Source organism: Polistes dominula, unplaced genomic scaffold (genome assembly GCF_049000335.1).
Source record: "Polistes dominula isolate Pdom_NZ unplaced genomic scaffold, Pdom_raw_medaka contig_77, whole genome shotgun sequence".
Taxonomy (NCBI): Eukaryota; Metazoa; Arthropoda; class Insecta; order Hymenoptera; family Vespidae; genus Polistes; species Polistes dominula.
The window spans coordinates 4928478-4949414 of NW_028301152.1; the positions used below are offsets into that span (position 1 = coordinate 4928478).

Genomic DNA, 20937 nt, shown 5'->3' on the forward strand with positions numbered 1-20937 from the left:
ATTTCAGTTTGGGACACCAGTACATTTATTTACCAGCCTCATCCACTTTTATGCCTCTCTTCTTTTACTTCATCAAAAATTAGATTTTGAGTTACTTAGTTGGTACCTTTCTACCTTCCAAGAGATTTTTCAATCAACGATCTACCTAAGAATTTAGAAACTAATCACGTTAATTCGAATTGAAAAAAATCAAATAGGTCTTCGCGAAGATTCCTTGCAAGTCACGGTTTCTATCAAGAAACTATTGCAAACAACATTCACTTCTTAAATAAGAGAGAGAGAGAGAGAGAGAGAGGGAGAAAGACATAAAGAAAAAGAGAGGAGAATGCTCCATAGAAAAACTACACGTAGAACTAAATCTAATGACACCCCGACCGTTACTAATGACACTAACGAGGTAGTTAGATGTTAGAGCGAATGTCGGTAGGTCTGGACCGTGGGCCGGAGTGAACCCACTTACCGACTTATCACGTAGTTACCTAATCTGTTTATCCCAACGGGGGGCAAAGAGGGGTCTGTAGCATTGGCTACGGGGGGACAGGGAGTTGGAAGGGTGCCCGGACGTCCCTGAGGACACCCACCACCCTCCTTTCCCCCTTCTCTCTCTCTCTTTTTCTCTCCGTCGAGGTCATTTGTTCAATCATCCACCGCATACGGTACTGACGCTCCATCGAAAACCTTCTAAAGTTCTATTTTAAAACGAGTCTGCACGAGAAAATAATATTTCTCATGTACTACATACAACCCTCTTTCTAAACTAACGTCTAATTCGTTACTTTCAATCTTTACATTTGAGTTTTATTAGATATCAATTTTCATTCACTTTCTAACATTACATTTATTCATTATATTCGATTTCATTCATTTATTATGCTTAAGTTTATTGGTTTATAGATATCATATACTATTCCTCGATTACGTACAAATCGAATTATTCGAAAGTTTCGAAATCACAGCAGCAATAGCATAAATAATTAACTCAAGAAAGTAACATCCTTTTCTAAGAATAACTCAATTACAGTATCGTGCCACTTTTTCGTTGCTCAGTTTTTCCAATAAACTTTCTCTCTCTCTCTCTCTCTCTCTTTCTTTTTTCTCAAGTAAAAAGAGAAAGTAAAACGACTTTGAGTTTTCGAGTTTATTCGTAGTAAGATGGAATTCGACTTGGAAAACGATCAGTGAATAAGCAAACTACTGTCGAAGTTTCGTCAGGCAGGCGGCTTTACCGTCGAGACGCGGTTTAACCGGAAGTTGGTTCGAAGTGCAAATTAAGTTTAGTGACCGTCCAGTTTGTAGCGTCCACTTTGCGTAACTCGGTCTAGTCGGTAATGTAACTTCATCGATGTGTTCCGCCAGAGCAAGTGCCACACAATCAATCCGGTAACACTATCTTCTTCTCTCTTTCACGCTCCCTCTCTCTCTCCCTCTTTCACGTATACATCTCTGTATATATAAACATATACATGCATACCTACAAAAAAAGACATTTATTCTCTACTTTCCAACACGATTTTCTCTCCTCTAATATTCTTCTATCATCTTGCATAATTTATCATCAACATCATATCCTTCGAGTCTCCTTTAAATCGCCATTGAAAAGTCATATTTTTACAGAACAGTCGAGACACTCTTGGGAGAATTAAGAGGGACGGTGGAATATGCGTGCGATACTCGAGCCGTTTGAAAAATGTAAAACTCCTTCCTACGGTCGCATAAACTCCAAAGTCAACCCCTGCGATATAAATTTTATCGTGAATAATCATACCGTCATATTTATCGAATTAAATAACATCCAATGGTAGTAATGCCATTGGCTTTTCAAGCATATTTTCTTTTTTGAATTTAGAGTCATTTCAAATGTTAGATATAAAGAATAAAGTGAAATAAAGAGAAAGAAGAATATAAAATGTAGGAATTGAACTTACAAGGATGAGTCGGTGCGAAGGGATACTCCAAAGATGGTGGAAGTCTTGGTGCCGGAAGACCAGGGGGGCAGTGGTAGCAGAACATTCCTCCGGCCCTGGCCACCGTACCACCCCCCGGCCCTCCACCCCCTCCCCCACCAGGCACTTGCGATTGACTCGACGTTTGTTGTTGCTGCAACGACTGCTGCGTTTGTTGTTGCTGCTGTTGTTGTTGTTGCTGCTGCTGCTGTTGTTGCTGTTGTTGAAGATGTTGATGCTGATGGTTGTTCGTTTGATGCGCGTGAACAGATCCAATCTGCAACAATGCGGGTTCTCTAATTGACTTCTTCTCTCTCTCTTTTTTATGGTGGAAAAATTCTCAGAAAAATTAATGTTCATATTAATGAATTTACGAGAAGTGACGTTCCGTAAGAAATAAGGAAGAGTCCTTTTATCCTTCTTTCTTCTTTTTTTTCTCTCAGAAAAAAAAAAGAATTGGAAATCTTAGAGTTAGGCTTATACGGACGAGCGATTTTCCAAAGTAGGGGAGTTGAAACATGATTAGGAGAAAGACAAAAAGTGAATGTTTGAGAAAATGGAAGAACAGGATGAGTGGAAATTCGAGAGTGAGAAAGGAAGATATATATAATATATATATATATATAGAGAGAGAGAGAGAGAGAGAGAGAGAGAGAGAGGATGGCTGGATGGCCGATTACGCCGATCCCCATTAGAGGGATTGTAAACTCCCGTAAATAAATAATGTATGTATCTCTAACGGTGGTGGTGGGGGGTTGGAGTTTTGCTAACGAGAGAGGGAAAGGTAGAACGCGAAGAGCAAGAGCATAGAGAGAGGGCTCTTTGCCTAAGCGGGCATCGGTCGTGGAACTTAATAAACGGCGGAGTTATCAATTTATAATAGGTCGGCATGTGTGTCGCGCATGCGCGTGCCTACAGGGCCGTATCTCACTTTATATAATAGCAGAACGTGCACGCGAGTTTTTTTTAGAATGAATACCACCGTATACCAACTATATTCGCTTTTTTCTAGTCTAATCTTGCCTTTATAGCGTTCTACGAATTATTTATCTCAAGCTCATTTTTATTTTCAATAACATCAAATATAGACGATATTAAAACTTTACTATGAATTTGAATAACAAAATTCTTATCGCAAGGACTCATTAATTCGGAATTTATTAAATTTGTCGGGATGAAAGATTTGATGGTACCTCGTTGACGAGAAAATTAAAGAGAAATGAAAAAAATATAAGTTAAATATAAGTTTTTAGAGTCTTTTCAGGCACCATGTATATACATACATATCCATATCTCGTTTCCGTGCCCCCTCTTTATAACAATCCCCCTCTTGCTATCTCAATATATATCTACATATCTCTCTCTTCTTCTACTCAACTCTCTCTCTCTCTCGTCTCTCTCCTCTCTCTCCTCTCTCTCTCTCTCTCTCTCTCTCTCTCTCTTTGCGGCTTCGGGTACGAAGGGACAAATTGAATTTTAGATCATGGCGTGCTCCTGTGGGGTCCAGGAACAGAGATAGAGGCGGATGTCGAGATGATACTAATTGAAATTTGAAATTGATATTAGCGAATTATTACCCTTCTCTCCCTCCAGACCCTTGCACCAACGTAATTACGTTCGCGTGTCGGTCATCAAAAGTAATTGCTGCCAAACTTAATGAAATTCAAGCAATTTTCGTTTCGTCCGTGCAACTTTACGCGACGACGAATTTAAGTACCTCGAGACTCAGATTCGTCCTTGAAACTTCTGTTTGTTTATTTTTCATATGTCAAATTCATATCTTTTTTTCTTTTTTTTTAATTATGTTTTTTTTTTAAACATAAAATAAGTAAATATATGATTTTCTTCTGAATCTTTGTAAAATGCAGATATTTAACTTCATTTCATATATCAAAAATGATTATAATCAAACGTCAGAGAGCATCATTCTTTGCTTTTACACTATCGACTTAGTAGTACTTAGATGCATAACGATGGAACATACGCACCGACAGAAGGGACGAAATGTAGCGAAGCTAATCCACGAAGGGCGCCTACGGGTGTCCCTCAAGCACGAGAGCGAATACTGTCAGGGCTACCACCAACATCGTTGCCCCTTTTTCTCTCTCTTTTTCTCAGTTTCGAAAGTCTAGGGGAACGCGGTATCCCCTTTCCAAAATAGACCAGCATGCGGTCGAAAGATGTATTTGCGGTGTTCAACCACCCGGACGAAACATTATGCCAGTGTTTTATTGTGCGATCATCCGATTGCTTCCTACTACTCTTCTACGCGAGCCATAAGGGTCGAAGGGATTGCGGTTACTTTGCCTTTCGTGCACTATTTACACGTCGACGCACGCAATGTATTTGTTACACATTCGTTATACTAACATTTCGCGTTTTTTATCTGAAAAAAAATGTTTTGATTTCTTTTTTCAAGTATGTAATTCATAAATGATGGACAAATTTTTGTAGAATAATTCTTTCCTCTATCGCAACTTTGATGATTAAAATAATTATAGAAATATTTTGAGAATAAAATTTATTAATATTGGAATTATACTGAAAAAATTCGATACATTTTATTTATTCTTTTAATTGTAATTTTAATACATTTAACCAGTGGTTTTTCACATTGCTTTAATACTTTTTAAATACAGATTTTCCCAAAGCTCCCAATTTCAAATACTAACGAATAAATGTTGCAAAATAAATACTTTTTTGCAGAATACAAGTAAATAAAACGCACAATAATCATAATAATTAGTGGGATGAATGAACCTGATGATCGCAGCATAATTTTTCAAATAGTAGAATTCGACTGAACACAGACAGTGTCAACACAAAATTGTATGCCACAAAATGTATAAATAATTTTATTCATCAAAAATTGTACGTTCATCCTTCCAAAATTCGCATTTCTAGTCTACAAATATACCGTTTTTACTTCCTTAAATAAATCTCGAATTATAAACAAATTCGTTTAAATTAGTTTTATCTATATTATAACTTCGATTATTAAAATAATTATGGAAATGATATTGGGAAAAAAATTTCTATGTTTTAAATTAATTCTGAAAAAATAGATATATCTTTTAATAGTAATTATAACATATAAATTTAATAAGAATTTAATCAATTTATTTATAAAAACCTTTAACGTTAAACGGAAAGAATCTTCTTATTGATTAAAATATCTAAAATATAATGAATAATTAATAAATAAAATACTATTATTATTTATATTATTATTTCTTGATGTTAATTTTAATTTCTCCCTTTCAAAATTTTGTCTTATATTTAAATCAATCGTGGAAAGATTAGAAATAATGAAAGACAAACAATAAACGAAAGTGCGAAACTTTTTACGAAAAGCATCGGCAAAGAAGCAAAAGCGTATGATTCTCAGTGCTCATTACGACGCACTGTTAATTGTATAATTGGTGTCGGCAATTACGAACAAAGGGACGCCGGCTTACAATAGTGGCTCCAATGACGTCAACATCCAATAATTCGGCACGCGACGACAATAGCGCGCGTTGTACCGCCACGCCATTGCGCAAATAGCACGAATCGCAATTAAAGGCGATAATTTCTTAATTAGCTTTCCGTCCTGTCATTCACGTTAGATCAAAGCTTTCGACAATTACACGATAATTCGTCGATCTTATCTATTTCCAAAGATAAAATTATTCGATTTTATGTATTAAAAAATAAACGATCAAGATCAACAATTTCAATGTAAATTATTTTCCAATAAAAAATAGAAGAAAAACAAAATCTATTTCTAATAAATACTCTCACAACGCAAAGCTTTAGTTCTTCGCCTCGCAATGCACTGTGATTGGCGCTCGGATAATCGACGTAATTGCTCAATTTAAAAATGTAGTTTTCCATTAAATTATCTCAATTTGCACCAATTGCTGACATATTCTTTTCTACCAGACGAATAACGGAATTACGAGGGCGACCGCATGGCCACATACCAAAGAAAGTCGATGCACATGCCGCAGCCCATAATTGAAGTAAGAGTTACATAAAGATATGACTCGTCTGGGACTTTTAGAAGTGAGAACTTTAAAATAAAATGAAAAAAATTAAGAAACAACAAGAAGGAATCACGCGATCGTAAAAAGAACGATTCGTTATCCACACTGTATTACATAATACGAATATTACACTAAATAAGTTAATATAATATATACATATATGCATATGCAAGTGTATGGCTTGATAATAATGTAAGTACGTTGCGGCTGCGATGACTATATAATGTACGATTAGAGCTGTTAAGCTGAGTATGCCTAACTCAATACATCTCCATCAATTCTTGAATAAATCCTGTTAGCATAACTCGCCCTGTTTACCACATTGTCTCGAGAGCAATTCAATAAAGTACGTTATTATATTCGATCAGAAAAAATCGATGTCGTTACTGAAGCCAACATTAAAATTATAATCATCAAAGAATTTCCAACAAGAATAAAAACACACATAATATTATATCTACACAATGTAACAGTTAATTTGTTGCCTTTTAAACAAATTTAGTGTTTATTTATAAATTAATTGTGTATTTTTTATTTTTCAAAAGTCTTAAATGTCGTCTTCGTTATTTTCTATGACCTTGATCCTTCTTTTAAAGGAAAAATAAATGGCGATTTTGATGTAATGAATTTAATATCAAGACAATGAATTAATTGTTAAACCTGATACATAATAATATTTCTATTAAAATTTATGAAATTCTTTCGCAAACTTCTCAAAATTCTTGAGCATTCAATTGACCATTATCATCATCATTGTGTGCGTTAGAAAACTAGAAGAAGACACGATTAACGAAGATTTCATTAGGGACAATATTGTGGTGGCATCGTCGCTCGTTGGCATAGTCGGGTCCTGGTTTCTTTATTGGTCGGTCCCCGTGATGTATTGGAGAGAATTAATTAAGCAGCACAAATTGGATGCAGCGCGTTAGCCCTTATTCGAGGATGACACAATTTAATAAGCATCTTCTCTCGTAAATTAAGAGAGCCCTTCGCTCCCATTCGACGAAACAGAATATGCGGGATCAACGGGCTATGTAATGAGAAGAGGACACCAAAAAAGCATCGTTGAAATTCTTTTTTTCTTTTTCTTTTAATTATTATATAATCAGGTACCATATTTTTTTCAATATGATGTAAGAAGTATTATATATATACACCGAATTTAATGGGCTCAATTTTTAACTTAACGATTTGATGATCTTGCGGATGAAAAGAAAAGTACGTACGATTTGTATCATTTACGAAACGTGTACATGTGTATAGAGTGAGTCATAGAAGTATTTTTATCACTGTTGTCAATTTAAAATAATCAATATTTTCTTGTAATGCAATATTTAAAAATTTCTCTACGCAAAAACATTTTTTAGAATTGTTAAACTTTTAAATTGATATCAATTTTATTGCAAAAAAGAGCATTTTATTATAAGAAAAGTAAAATTTGTCATAACCAATATAAAAATTGACTCTCTCTCTCTCTCTCTCTCTCTCTCATATATATATTAATATAAGTTATGTTTAATTTTTTATTAACTCCAGAATGCATTAGGTTTCAATTTCATTTAAATGATACTGAAATATCATTTTTTTTTAATAAAAAAGCTTTTAGACAAGTAGTGACTTTTGGTACTTTTTTTTACCAAAAAAAAAAAAAGAAAATAGCTCATATATGTATCTTTATAAATATATCGACGACACGCATACAAAAGTACACGCGTCGCGCCGTATATAACACAATTGTACATACATTGGCTTCTTAAATGATATTACGGCATGAACGGTTAAAAGGTTAAGAGCACGCTATGTCGTCTCATTGAAGAGAAATCGAGGACGAAACGAACTGTGGGTAAATATATGCGGTTCGGTCATCTCGTCTCGACCATCACGACGAGCAATTAGTTAGAAGGAAGAATAATATGGATCGTCCCTCACTCTATACTTGTCTTCTTCATAAACGACAACGACAACAATAATGATGATGATGATGATGATAATGATGCTGACGATGATGATGATGACGACGACGACGACGACGACGACGACGAGAAGAGAACAGTGTCTAATGTATTTTGGTATGGGCATATCGAAACGCGTCCTACTCTTACGAGTCAAACGCGTACAATGAGGGTTAACTTTTGCAAATATGCTTTTTGCCTCTACCAAATGACGCAGCAGTATTTTTCTAATGGACTTTAGTAATAGACTTATTGTTAGATAGAGAAGAAATTTCAATCAGGAAATAATTTCTTTCGTAATATCAATTGTCTTTGTGGTTAAAATAGAACAGTAAAAAAAAAATACGAAAACAAAAACAAAAAAGGAAGAAGAGGAAAAAGTATTTTGATTAATCGCAATATAGTTTACTTATCGAGTGGTGCGAATAACGAAATACACACACTCACACAGATACACATGCATACGTTTACACGATATAGATATATCGCCTCTCCTCCTCCCTAGCACGTCGAGTGCGGTGTAATGTATTTTGGTTAAGCGCATCGGAGCATGCTCGTCGCTGAGTTAACGCATTTAATGGAGGTTAACTTTGCATGCGGTATTGCTCTCCCGTGCCCTAACCTCTTTACTCGCACACGTTCGAGCAACCCCTTGACTCCTCCCTTCCCTCCCTCCCTCCTTCCTACCTTCCCTTTACTATTGGTTTAAAGGCAAAGTCCTGAAAATTACGCGGACGTAAAGGAGAAGATCGTTACGTTGACGTTAGCACGAATATATGTATATGTATTATATATTCCTTTTTACTTCTTTTTGTTTTTTTTCTCAGTTGCTTTTACTACCTCGAACTATCAAATTCATGTAACGGAAAATAATATTCATTTTTTCATATTGTTATTCATACTTGAAAACGTAATGTTGGAAGACTGACATTCTCGATTTATTCGTATTTCGTAGTTTTTTTTCTCTCACGAGCGATTAAGTTAAGAGAAAATGAAAACAGTAGATGCAAGATAAAGAAAGAGAGAAAGAGAGAGAGAGAGAGCTTTTATCGTAACTCCTAGGGGAGAATAGAGGATATTTAAGGGTCATAAATGCAGCTTCAATAGCAAAGACACTTCCGGAAGCGGAACTGGACCTTTCGGGCCATCGAGCGCAACGAAATCGGTTGGGTCGTTTCTTTCACGATACTTGGCTGTATATATAAACTCTTAATTGAGAGGGTGAAAGGAGGGTACATGATAAATAGTTGTTGAGAAGACACGTAGATGGGCTAGAGCAGATAGAGAGGTGGTTAAAGAGAGAAAAAGAGAAAGAAAGAAAGAAAGAAAGAGAGAGAGAGAAATGGGAAAAGAAGTATCACTTTGTTCGATGTCACTGCGAATATCTGCCCTTTAGAAGTCTCTAAAAGGGTGGGCGGGTGCATTCGCGCTCTCGACGATTCCAAGGGGAAACATCACGATATCCTGCTTCCCTCCCTTCCGGACACGTCGTAGTTCCTTCTCTAACACGAGAATCGTGCTACGAGTACCGTCCCACCCTTTGTTCTATTCTGTTTTGAAAAAACAATGACATGGGACGACGATCGTCATACGGAGCTAATGAACTCATGCTTTATTGACGACGTTTACACGATACTCAAGAGTAGTATGTATCTATATAACAACATCTTTGTCAAATTTAGTTCAAACAGTTAGTCTAATTATTTTCAAGTTGTTTTATTAATTTATTATTGATTTCGAATTCATTTGTTCTTGATAAACACTAATTGAATTTTTCATAGTATAGACGTGTAAATATATTATATTTAAGCGTTTAATTTTAGAAGAATTTCTCAATAAACAATTGTTTTGCTAGTGATTTGTTTGATTAACTGTGAACGAAGTGTCACGTCAGAGATGATTCAACAGTTCTATGGAAAAAAATAATATTATCATATCCGTGATGATCTCATAATACAAAGCGGGGTTAAAGGGTTAAACAAATTTTCGTTACGAAAGATAATAAAGTTTGATGAGCGATCAAATGGACTAACTAACAAGATATATATATGATAATCGTATCAATTCATGTGGTCCTTCGAATTATTTAGATATGAATAAACGCATGAGTCGATTAATTTGTTTAAACAATATCCATTATAGGACGCAACAAGATCATTGGCGAGCTCGAAAATGGTTACGCACGCGTTTCTTTCAACGAGGATCGCGCGGTCAGCCGCAGACGGATTATCGAGGCGTTGCCTTTCGTGATCGTACGCGCTAAACCGAATAAATCAAACGTAAATGGATGAGCGGGAAATAAACTGAAAGCTACGAGCCACTCGGAGAACTAAGAGAGCAGAGCAGAGCAGAGCAGAACAGAGCAGAGCAGAGCAGAACAGAACAGACCCGGACCAGTCAACCGTCGAGTGTGTATATACAAACGTGCAAGAGGACTCTACGAAAAGAGAAAGAGAGAAAGAAAAAAAGGGGAATAAAGAGAGTAACAGAAAAAAAAAGTCAAGTGAATAGATACGTATGTACGTATATATATATCGTAAAAGCTCGCTCGAGTGCGTTCGTATCGAGACGAGTGTGTGTGCAATGCGGTGGAATCGAATAAAGAGAAAAGTTAAACTTTATTTGATACTTTCTTACTTGTTACTTTCCTAACACATAGAAAATTAGATTCACCTATTAATAAAATTATTATTTTTCTAATCTTTATAATCAATTAATACGAATATCAGATAATCAAAGATATAGGTCTTGGTTTCATTAAATTCTGTTTAAATCTATGATCACATATTGTAAATGATTGTAAATATACTGTCTGATTATGTTTCTAGTTAGATGTTTAAACAGGCGCTTAGAGATACTAGAACTCTCATAATCATGACGAGTAGCTTAATCGAGGAGATACAATCGAACGAGAACGAGATGCTCCGTCCGAAGAAGCATCGGCACTGATTCAATTAATCTGTCAATTTGCCAATTATACGGATGAGTTTGTTTGGTGGCTACGTTGCGTGTATGTCTCTCTCTCTCTCTCTTTATTTTTCTCTCTTTCTCTATTTCTTTCTCTTTCTCATTCTCGCACATCTCCAATGCGTTCATCGATCGCAAATGGATCGTTCCCGAGTGTGCGAGCGCGTGTATGTACGTCGCGCTAGGCATACGTAACCGCGTGGCTCGGGGCACAGATTCAACGAGCTCAATTGGTGCACCGAACGAGGAGGATCGTATTGATTCTACGCTTACATAGTCGCTTGGTAGAGTCAGCTTTGAACGTACTTGTACCTCGAACAAGGGTAAACTTTTATCGAGAATGTATGTACAGATATACGTATTAATATCTCTACATGCTATGTTAGGGTTACCATATTTTCCTTTTGTCAAAATACGACAAAATGGCATTTCATAAAGAAAGAAAAAGAGAATTAAAAGAAGACCAATTATTATATTTAAATTATAGGTTCATTAGGTTTTAATTATACACATTCTAATAGAAAACAGCATAAGTCTTACTTTCTTTCCTGATGAAAATAAACAAATTGTAATACATTTTTTTTTAAATAAAAAAAAATAAAAATTAAAAATCAATTACAACATGAAGCTTTTATATTATTACTTTCAGAAATTTTAAATGCTTATCGGATTAGTGGATAAGTCCTATCCGCTACTACCGCACAACTACATGAAAAGAAATAATTTCTCTTACGTTTTAATATAATAATAATAATACTAATAATAATTTGAGCAAAAGTGGAGAAAGTAAAAATCCTGATATTTCTGCATATTTAAAAAGACCGACTAGACCGAAATTAAAGGTCTAATAAAAAGGACATGTCCAAGGAAAGAGGACATATGGCAAAATTATGCTTTGCTATATATGTGTGTAAGAACAAATAAAAAAAACACAAAAACTAACGACAAAATTTTCAACTGCTACTAAAAAAAAAACATTACCGTTAAGTTTTTATACGGGAAAGCATGTTATTTTGCCAAGAGGTAGAACCTGTCCTCTTTTATTCTCCTAATGTTATGAGTAACGAAACATATTATATTGCGAATTAAATGAATTTTATTCCTAACTATTTGGCAGTCAATTATTTTCTTATTTCAGACATTTGTAATTTAATTTTTGTCTCTTGTAAATCAATGATCATTATTATTACTTTAATGAAAAGAAAAAGAAGAAAGCAAATCAAAGCAAGCGGATAAAATATTTATAAAATAATTTAACACTTTAAATTCAAAATCATTTGAAATTATCACTTTTAATTGATATTTGAAAAATATGATATCTTTTAATCTATTTCTAATGTGTTAATTTCAAATTGAATAAAATTAAGCATCATCGCGAATAAAGATAATAAGTATCGATACGTTAGTATCAGTTAATAGAAAAAAATAATAATAGTTAGGAATGTAAAAATAAAAAAGAGAAAGAAAAAGTAAAAACAAGAGACTGAATCAAACGAAGGGTTTCAGTTCCCATTTTTATTCCCAAGATACCATTTCTAAAGGAACTAGCCAAGGAAACGGCTGGGTGCCAGACGAGATCTGGATCCGTTATATTCCAATTGTCTCCCTCACCCCACCTCTCTTGATATGCGCCAATTTGATCCAATACGTCGCGCCCCCTAGACGATTGGATTCGACCGTGTCGACTTTATCTCTTTCTCTCTTTTTCTCTCTTTTTCTCTCCCCCAACGTACAATTCTACGTGCCTTATCCCGAGGTCCAACAAGGAAAAGGATTTCTCATAGGAATCTCAGCGTGGACGATACGACTCGGTCACGTGCCTAGCAATCGTTCAGATCACGACAACTCTTCGGCTCGTTAATTTTCTCTCTTCGTCATCAAATTGTCTCAATCAATTATAGAAAATAAAAATAGTCTCTGAGGATTAATTTCCAATCGTTTATCTCTAATTGTAAGAATCGAATATCGGAAAATATTCATTTCATTTACTTAAGGATTTTTCGAGCCATGGGAGTCCTCGAAAATGAAGCCATCTCTTTCTCTCTCTCTTTCTCTTTTTCTGTTTTTAAGAACAAAAGAAATGGGCGTTCGATAAAGTGAAACCGGCAAGGCGAAACGGGTGGCAAGTTACATAGGTGTGAGTGGCTCCCGAGATAAAAGATAGCCACGGAAGAAGAAGAAGAAGAAGAAGAAGAAGAAGAAGAAGTGGAAGAAGTAGAAGAAGAAGAAGAAAAAGAAGATACGGTGCAGGAGGAGAAAGAAGAGATGGAAGCAGTCAGTCAGCTAGAGCAGAAACCGGGAACGTGCCGAGAATGAATGTAGCCTCCCCGTTACTCGGACCGCTGGAGCTGCTTTCCTCTTTTCGCTTCTACCTATACTTTTACCTACGAACGATGTACCTAGGTCTTTACATCCTTATACGGGTATATATGCGGTATATATACACACACATACAAGCACACCAGTTCGCTACTATATTATTGCCCGACCGTAAATTTAGCCCGGAAAGCGATTTAGCGAGGAAGCGTCGAGGATAAATCTTGAAAAAGTCGAAAAGCATAAAACAGAAGTACTTGCTATGTGTCTGTGTGTCTGTGTGTCTATGTCTGTTGTATTTGTATATATATATACGCGCGCATGTATGTGTGTGTATGTACGTGAAAGAGGGAGAAAAATTGTACCTTCTCACCTTCTCTTTTCTTCCCTTACAACTAACTCTATATTTCTGTCTTCCTTTCTATCTTTCTTTCTTGCTTTCCTTGTTCGAACTTATTCCAGAATCTATTTCTTCTTTCACACTCGAGATGTGCAGCCCAAAAGAGGAAAGCAGGCGTGTCCAGTACAGCGTATCGCGTGTGCCCTTTCATCCGCGTGAATTCGCGCCAACGTTGTTCGCTCGTGCGAACGAGCTTTACCCTCTTTCATCCCTTTCTCCTCCTATTCCTTCAAGAAGAAGGAGAAATAGGAAATGGAGGAAAGGGTAGGTAAAGGAGGAGTTCTATGCTATCATGTAATTTATTGAACTCAGGAGTCCCCCCCCCCCACCCTTCTCGATAGGTTTTATACTTGACCGCGTCGATTTGACAATCGTGACTTAGATTCTATCTCTCTCTCTCTCTCTTTTTCTCTTTCACTCTCTTTCTATATTTCTCTTTCTCTTCCTCTTTTTTACATTCTCTTTTTTCTTGATATCTCTTGCACTGACTGTCCAAGCTAGAGAATCGAACAGGCAATCGTCCAGATAGAAATTCTATTTCGTCCGACGTTAACCCGCTTATTTCGGTATGCAGGATGAACGGAAAATTGGAGAGCATATAAATCGTTCTCTTTCTCTATTTTTTTCTCCCCCCTGGTGTTCCTTGGTGGATACGTAGGAACGCGAGAGAAAAACTGAAACGAAGTTTGTTAAAGTGAGCGAAGCTCGGCGGTAAAGTATCGAATATTCTTCGTTAGGATCTATCGAATTACGATAGATCGATCTATCGATAGATCGATACAACTATCCAATCAAAACGATCATCTTTTTTACCTTTTCTCTTTTATTTATTTTTACGATAAAATAATAATAAATCGTCAGATGTAACAGGGCTTGAGAACTATCTCAAATTTAGAAAAATTTATTTACAAAAGCGTTATACTAAACATCTACCACCATACCCCATGGTGAATTACATTAATGAGATATAAAATAGCAAAAGAATGAAAAGAAAAAAAAAGGTGAAGGAGGAATGAGAGGAAAAAAGCTATTTAGGAAGAAGCCCCGGTGACGACGCTACGAAATTGCTGCTACGCTTTGATCCTCGACCGCAAATATCTTCTCTTTCTCTCTATCTCTCTCTCATTTTGAAGTCATTCTTTTTTTATTCTCCCACTAGCTCCCGCGTACACGTACGCAAACGGGTAGCGCGCGGGCGCAAGTTAATGCTATTTGCAAATCCACGGCTTCGGCCGCGACCAGCTACGAGCCATTGAATAAATGATAGGCGCCGATTCGTGGATTGCAGCATTATCCGTCGTCGAATTCGTTCCTGACGCGACCAATTATTCATGGCCGCGTGGCGCCACCGCGATTAAGGGCCAATTTCGGTGTTCCCGACGTTACCGGATACGGAAAGTTTTTCCAAACATACCCGCGGGAATGAAATGACCAATTGCAGATGCAAACATAACTCTCTTTCCCCCTCTTTCTATTTCTCTCTCTCTCTCTCTCTCTCTCTCTCTGTCCCTTTCCCTTCCCTCTCTCTCTTTCTATATCTCTCATTCTCTTTCTACATCTCTTTTCTTCTCTTCGTCTCTTCGTCTCTATCTCTCTACACGGTTACATCAATTTAAGGGCAATCAGAGTGCTTAGGGGCGATCAATCATCGTGATAATCACTTCCAATCGTGAAATTAGCCTACGTCGTTTAAAATCGCTCTCCATCTTCCGACAGGAACCCCGGCTCGCGCGTACGAGATAAAATATCTTTCCGACTTTGTCCCTCCTCTCCTCAATGTTTCTCACTCTTTTCCTCCCTCTCTCTTTTTCTTTTGCTGGCGCGCGCGCGCGCGTGAACGTCACGCGGTGCCTTGTGGACGCGAAAAATTATATTTACGAGGAGTAACGGGCGTACCACTAAAATATCATAAATTTTGTTCGATATGCAAATACATTTTGATACCACTGCTCGAAGTGATATTGTTATATCCACGAATTACATTGTAAATTGTAAATTGTATCCAACTGTAATATGTATCTGCATGCACGAGAGACCGTGCCGGCGTTCCTTATATTAAATAATTTGCTTATTACAGTTAATTTTCTTCCCTTTTACGCCTACGCGAGCCGTTAGCATGTAAAAGACCTCTCTTGGTACGCTATACAACACTATATATATATATATATATATATATATATATATATATATATATATATATATATATATATATATGTATATAAGTATAAATATATATGAATATGTATCTGTGCATATATATAATATCTAGGTAATATCGTTTTAAATTTGCCGAACATCGGTCAATTTAGTTATCTGTTGTTTTGTTGTTAGTTTAAACAAAAATTCATTTTACCCTCGAAAAGCTATTTTCTTTTTCTTTTTGTAGAAAAATCTTTTTATCGTAGACAAACTTTTAATTCGTAATTTTTATATACAAAAAAAGAAAAACTTAGTAATCATAGGTTGAAGAAATTCGTTCTAATAAAAACGTATGATATAGAAAGGTGAAGTGTGATTTGTGAGGTTGCTCACGGCGACCTCGCGAATGTCCTCATCCTCTGGTTATGTAGGCATACATACGCGTCTAGAGGAAGTCACCACACTGTGCACGGCGTAGAATAAACGGTCAGTGACGCGCGGTAATGGCCGACATCCTAATCCTGGCCCCCTACAGTTTAATGCCATACACTCCGCAATGATAATGCTGCATGTGCTTTTTGTCATTACCAGTCGCTATGCTACTTTGTAATGAGCAGCAACGCGACTAGCGACTCCTTGACCAGGATATGCTCTACGACCTTCGCTAAGTGTTGACCTTTTCTTTCCTACGCAATCTAATTCTTCCAACTTGATCACTTTAGTATCGTCAAGACTTTATCGTTCATCGAACACAAATTACATAAATTGATATACAGTTGTTAGTCCCAGAAGTATTTGTACTCGCCAATTTAAAACAATCAATATTTGCTTATAATTCAATATATCACAATTTTTATACACAGTAATATATTTTACATTAGTATTATTAATGTATCTTTTTATTTCTCCTTTTCTGGGTTCGAGTCATTTCTCTACGAAGACCTTCTCATATCTATCCAATATTACCATAGCGCCGCTGAGAATTATTAAACTTTTAAATTAGTATAAATGTTATTCCAGAAGAACATTTTATTGATAGAGAAATATAATTTTACTTAAATGAACAAAAAGTGTGTTATCCCAAGATATATCCAATCGTCTCAAAAGCATTATATGATGAAAATCAAGTACTACTTACAAAAATAATAAATGTATTTTATTTTACATCTTACATAGGTAAAAATACTCTTGTAAAATTAATTTATGATCACATTTAAGTAAAATTATATCCCTCTAAGAATGAAATGTTCTTTTGTGATCAAATTTATCTCAATTTAAAAATTGAATAACTCTAAAATAAGCAATCATGTGTATACCTAAGAATTTTGAAACTTCGCATTACAAACAAATACCAATTATATCAAATTTACAACGGGAGCGGGTACAAATATTCTCTTCACTCATTGTATATTTTTATTTAATAAACATTGATTTACTTTTTCCCCAAAAAGTTCGTACCGATTTATTAAACTATATTCTATCTTTCTTTTTCATATAAATACATATTTATCAAAATCAACATGAACTTTCCAGATAATTCAATACTAAATATAATTTATGTATATTAAAAAAAAATATATGTATATTAAAAAATATATTTATAAATCGGCGTGAACATACTGAGAGACCCTATATATCAATATATATTAAAAATAATTGAATAAACATATATATTTAAACGTGATTTCGATTTCAAAGTGATAATAGGAAATTAAAAGCTCGTGAAGGGAAACGCTGAAGATCATGATCGCAAGAGGTTGAAGAAAAAAAAATAATGTGCGGGTAGCAAATAGGCAGAAGAAGCATATAGACGCATTGTCGTCCCGAGAAAAAATGACGTCACGGGTCTCGACCTCGCGAACATGGTTTCTAAGCATCATCTGCGGGTTCGTTCGGTTGTGAAGATAAAATAAAAGAAAGAGAAAGAAAGAAAGAGAGAGAGAGAGACAGAGGAAAGAGAATAACGTAGAGAAGAAAGCGAAGAGACTGAGACCCGCAGCTGCCTCCCTGGCTGCCAACACAATAATATCTAATTAATTTATTAATGAGGTTAAGTTGGCAGGATTGGATGGCAGACAGCGCGAGCGAACAACGCTGCGGCAGTTTAGCGCGACGTCTTCTCCTTAGCTTTGCTTCTTTATTGAAAGAGAAAAAGAGAGAAAGAAACAGTGAATTGAGCTTAATCACAACGAAAATATCGGACGTTGGCGCGTGTGCCTAAACAGGGCCGCATTAAATCTTTCAATGCTATTCCTATGGCGAAAACTCGATAACCAATTATTCTTATTTTGTTGATATTGTATATCTCAATACTTATTTTCCTTTTATTTGGAATTGAAATTGAAAATCGGTACGCATTAATCAGAATATTCTTAATTGCATCACCATTCGACCCTTTTTCCTCCAACAAACGTTTCTCTCTATAGTTTATTTTCTTTCTTTTTATTTGATAATTTGAAATCAATAACCGATATGCATTAACTAAAATAATCTTAAGAATAATCTTAGGGTGTCTCGTATGAGTTAGTCGAGTGGTATCCGACAATGAAAGATGAACATATCAGGAAAAATATAAGAATCCTAAAAGCGTAAGAATCGTTCCGTGTTAAATTCCAACGAGCTTTCTCTTTTCTAAGGAGAGCTTTCGCCGTAGACAGCTGCCGCACGGCTGGCACCCCGGGGGATTTCCCTCTGCTGCCTGACGAAAACGAGCCGCGACAACCGCCCTTATACCCATCATCGTAAGCCTCACTTCCCCTTTATTTTTCTATTTTTTTTTCCCTTTTTTCTTCTTCTTTATTTCTCTCGTTATTTCTTCTTCTCACTTTGTCCTCGGTCGCATCTCAATCTACTTCTTTCTTGTAATTTTCTTTTTTTTCTCCTAACTTTTCCCTCTTCACATTTCTTCTACTCAATATAAATCCTCTTGTCATTACGTGATCATGAGAAAAAATGAATATCCTTTTTTTATCATGGCGATACCTATCGTATTGCGTTAACAAGATATGGGTATCCTTGATTTTGAATCTGTAACTCTTTCCTCCCCTCTTCCCACTCCTTTCTAATGTATTTCTTAAGTTGTTATTTTTATTTCATAAAGTTTTGTTTTTACTACTTCTCTTTTATTTCTCACACTTTATAAAAATCTTCACGTTATTAAAAGGGATTATGGTTTTTCTTCAATGCGATAATATTTACCGCATTGTATCGCATTTATTTTAAAAGGATACATCCTAGTATAATTGATTTAGACTCAGTATTTTTTTCTATCCATTTTAATCACCTTTCTCATGATACTTTCTTATCACTATTTTTATTTCTTATTGTTTTCTTTTTCCTACTTTTGTTTCCTATTTCTCTCACTCCGCAAAAATCGTTATGTGATTTTAAAGGAAACGTTTTCAGGATATCGCGCGTATCATGTTTATTTCAAAGAATTATATCTAATATTCTGTTCAAACACAAATAATGAATTGTCTCAAAAAATATTGAATGTAGATAATCTCAATCAAGAATAATATCTTACCGTGTTTCGCGCATAGACTTGAATAAAATCAACGATTTAACTACGCGTTACGATTACATGAATAAAGTGACTATATTTAGACTGAAAGCAAGAGCGTCTCTTCCGGACCATTATTCAATCTCTTGGGGAATGAACGCGCAACGAGACTCTTTGCGAACATAAAATTGGAGGAATTTTGTGGCGTTTTATAGCGACGGATTGAGTTTTGTTTTCTCATGACAGTTTTCAAGGAATCCGACGGACAATACCGAAACACGTACTTATCTCAAAAACATCACAAAAAATAAAGAAATTCTCATTTAAATAAATAAAGAAAATCAAAATGTTCGTTTAAAAAAAAAAGAAAATAAAAATACCGTAAAGTTTCATTTACCTTGACCAAGGGTGGACTGTGCGTTTGTTGACGATAGTGTCCCGAAGAAGGGCTCGCGGGTGGCCCCGCGCCCCCGGGCGAGATGGTGCCGCCTCCGGGGGTGAGAATCCTGGACTCGTGACTGAACAACACTTTCCCGATCTCCTCCGCAAGTTTGCGGAACTAGAAGGATTTTCGCGCCCTTAGCGCGAATCCAATGGCGCTCGAAAGCGCGCGAATCAGTCCGCGTGTACTTAAAATCTCTTCCTCGAATTTCTCGTATTTTCGTAATCGTCACTCACCGAATTCGATCTTCTATTGATCCTTTCGATCTTCTTCGGATCGTTCAAATTCGTTCTTCAAAGAATATTTGCAAAATAATCTTACAGTTTCTTGAAAAATCGTAACGTTTAACAACATTTCTTTCATCAGAAATAGAATCTTTAGATCATAGATAGTTCGTAGAACGTTTTATCTTGAATGAAGTAGTGCCAGCTGTGTGCCAATGTAAATAATCTTCAGATATCAAAGTAACAAAGTCGCTCACGTGGATCTCTTTGCATCTTCGATGGGATGATAACCAATTATCAACTAACACCTGGACTACATACAGATGATAAACAACAATAAAGACTTCTCGAGATAGCAGATGCCTCTACTTGTTATTAGATAATAATATAATTCACACAGTATATCGAAGTTCAATGTTCGCAATTAGCAAATTGATAAAAAAAAAGAACTATACATTATCTTAAAAAAAAAGTGTAGTACATCTATACCGTCGATTAATAGAATTAGAACGCGAACTAAATATAATTACTTATAGATCGTAAATGCAAATAAAAATATTAACAACTCGGTAAAGATCGTATGCGTGATCGAATGAGATCCGTACGAATGGGATCCAACTCGGTAGTGCGTTCGCGTACGGTGTCACGGACGATATCATCGTCCCTGCGGACGATAGCTGACGAAGGAAAGCGTGCTCGATAGGCGGAACCACGCAGGCGCCGACCGGCTCGTAAGGCGTGGTCTCTGATTTCTCTCGGTCTCTGCTTCTCTTTCTCTCTAACTTCCCCTCTCCAGTTTTTATTTCCATCCCTTTTATAGTTCTTTCTCTTTCTCGCTCTCTGTATCTCATCCACAACCCTCAACCCTCTCACCCCTCATCCCATTCTTATATCTCTTTCTTTTTCTATCTTTTTCCCTTCCTTCGTCCTTCTCTTCCTCCTTCTTATCCTCCGCCCCATCCTTAACTTCAAGCACGTTGATCGTCTAACCCTCCTTGTTCGTTCGTTCGTCGTTCGTTCGTTC

General features: G+C 36.0%; 1 protein-coding gene across 1 annotated transcript in view; it reads right to left on the bottom strand.

Annotated features, from left to right (window-relative positions):
- The window catches only part of Drgx (Dorsal root ganglia homeobox), a 33798-nt gene extending 13125 nt beyond the window's left edge, over positions 1-20673 (bottom strand). The window contains exons 1-2 of the mRNA XM_015316997.2: positions 19645-20673; positions 1926-2220 (exon numbers count right to left, since the gene is read on the bottom strand). Of these exons, the coding sequence (XP_015172483.2) occupies positions 1926-2010 (85 nt within the window). The 5' untranslated portion in view covers positions 2011-2220; positions 19645-20673. The remainder of the gene's footprint in view (positions 1-1925; positions 2221-19644) is intronic.
- Positions 20674-20937: the final 264 nt, after the last annotated feature.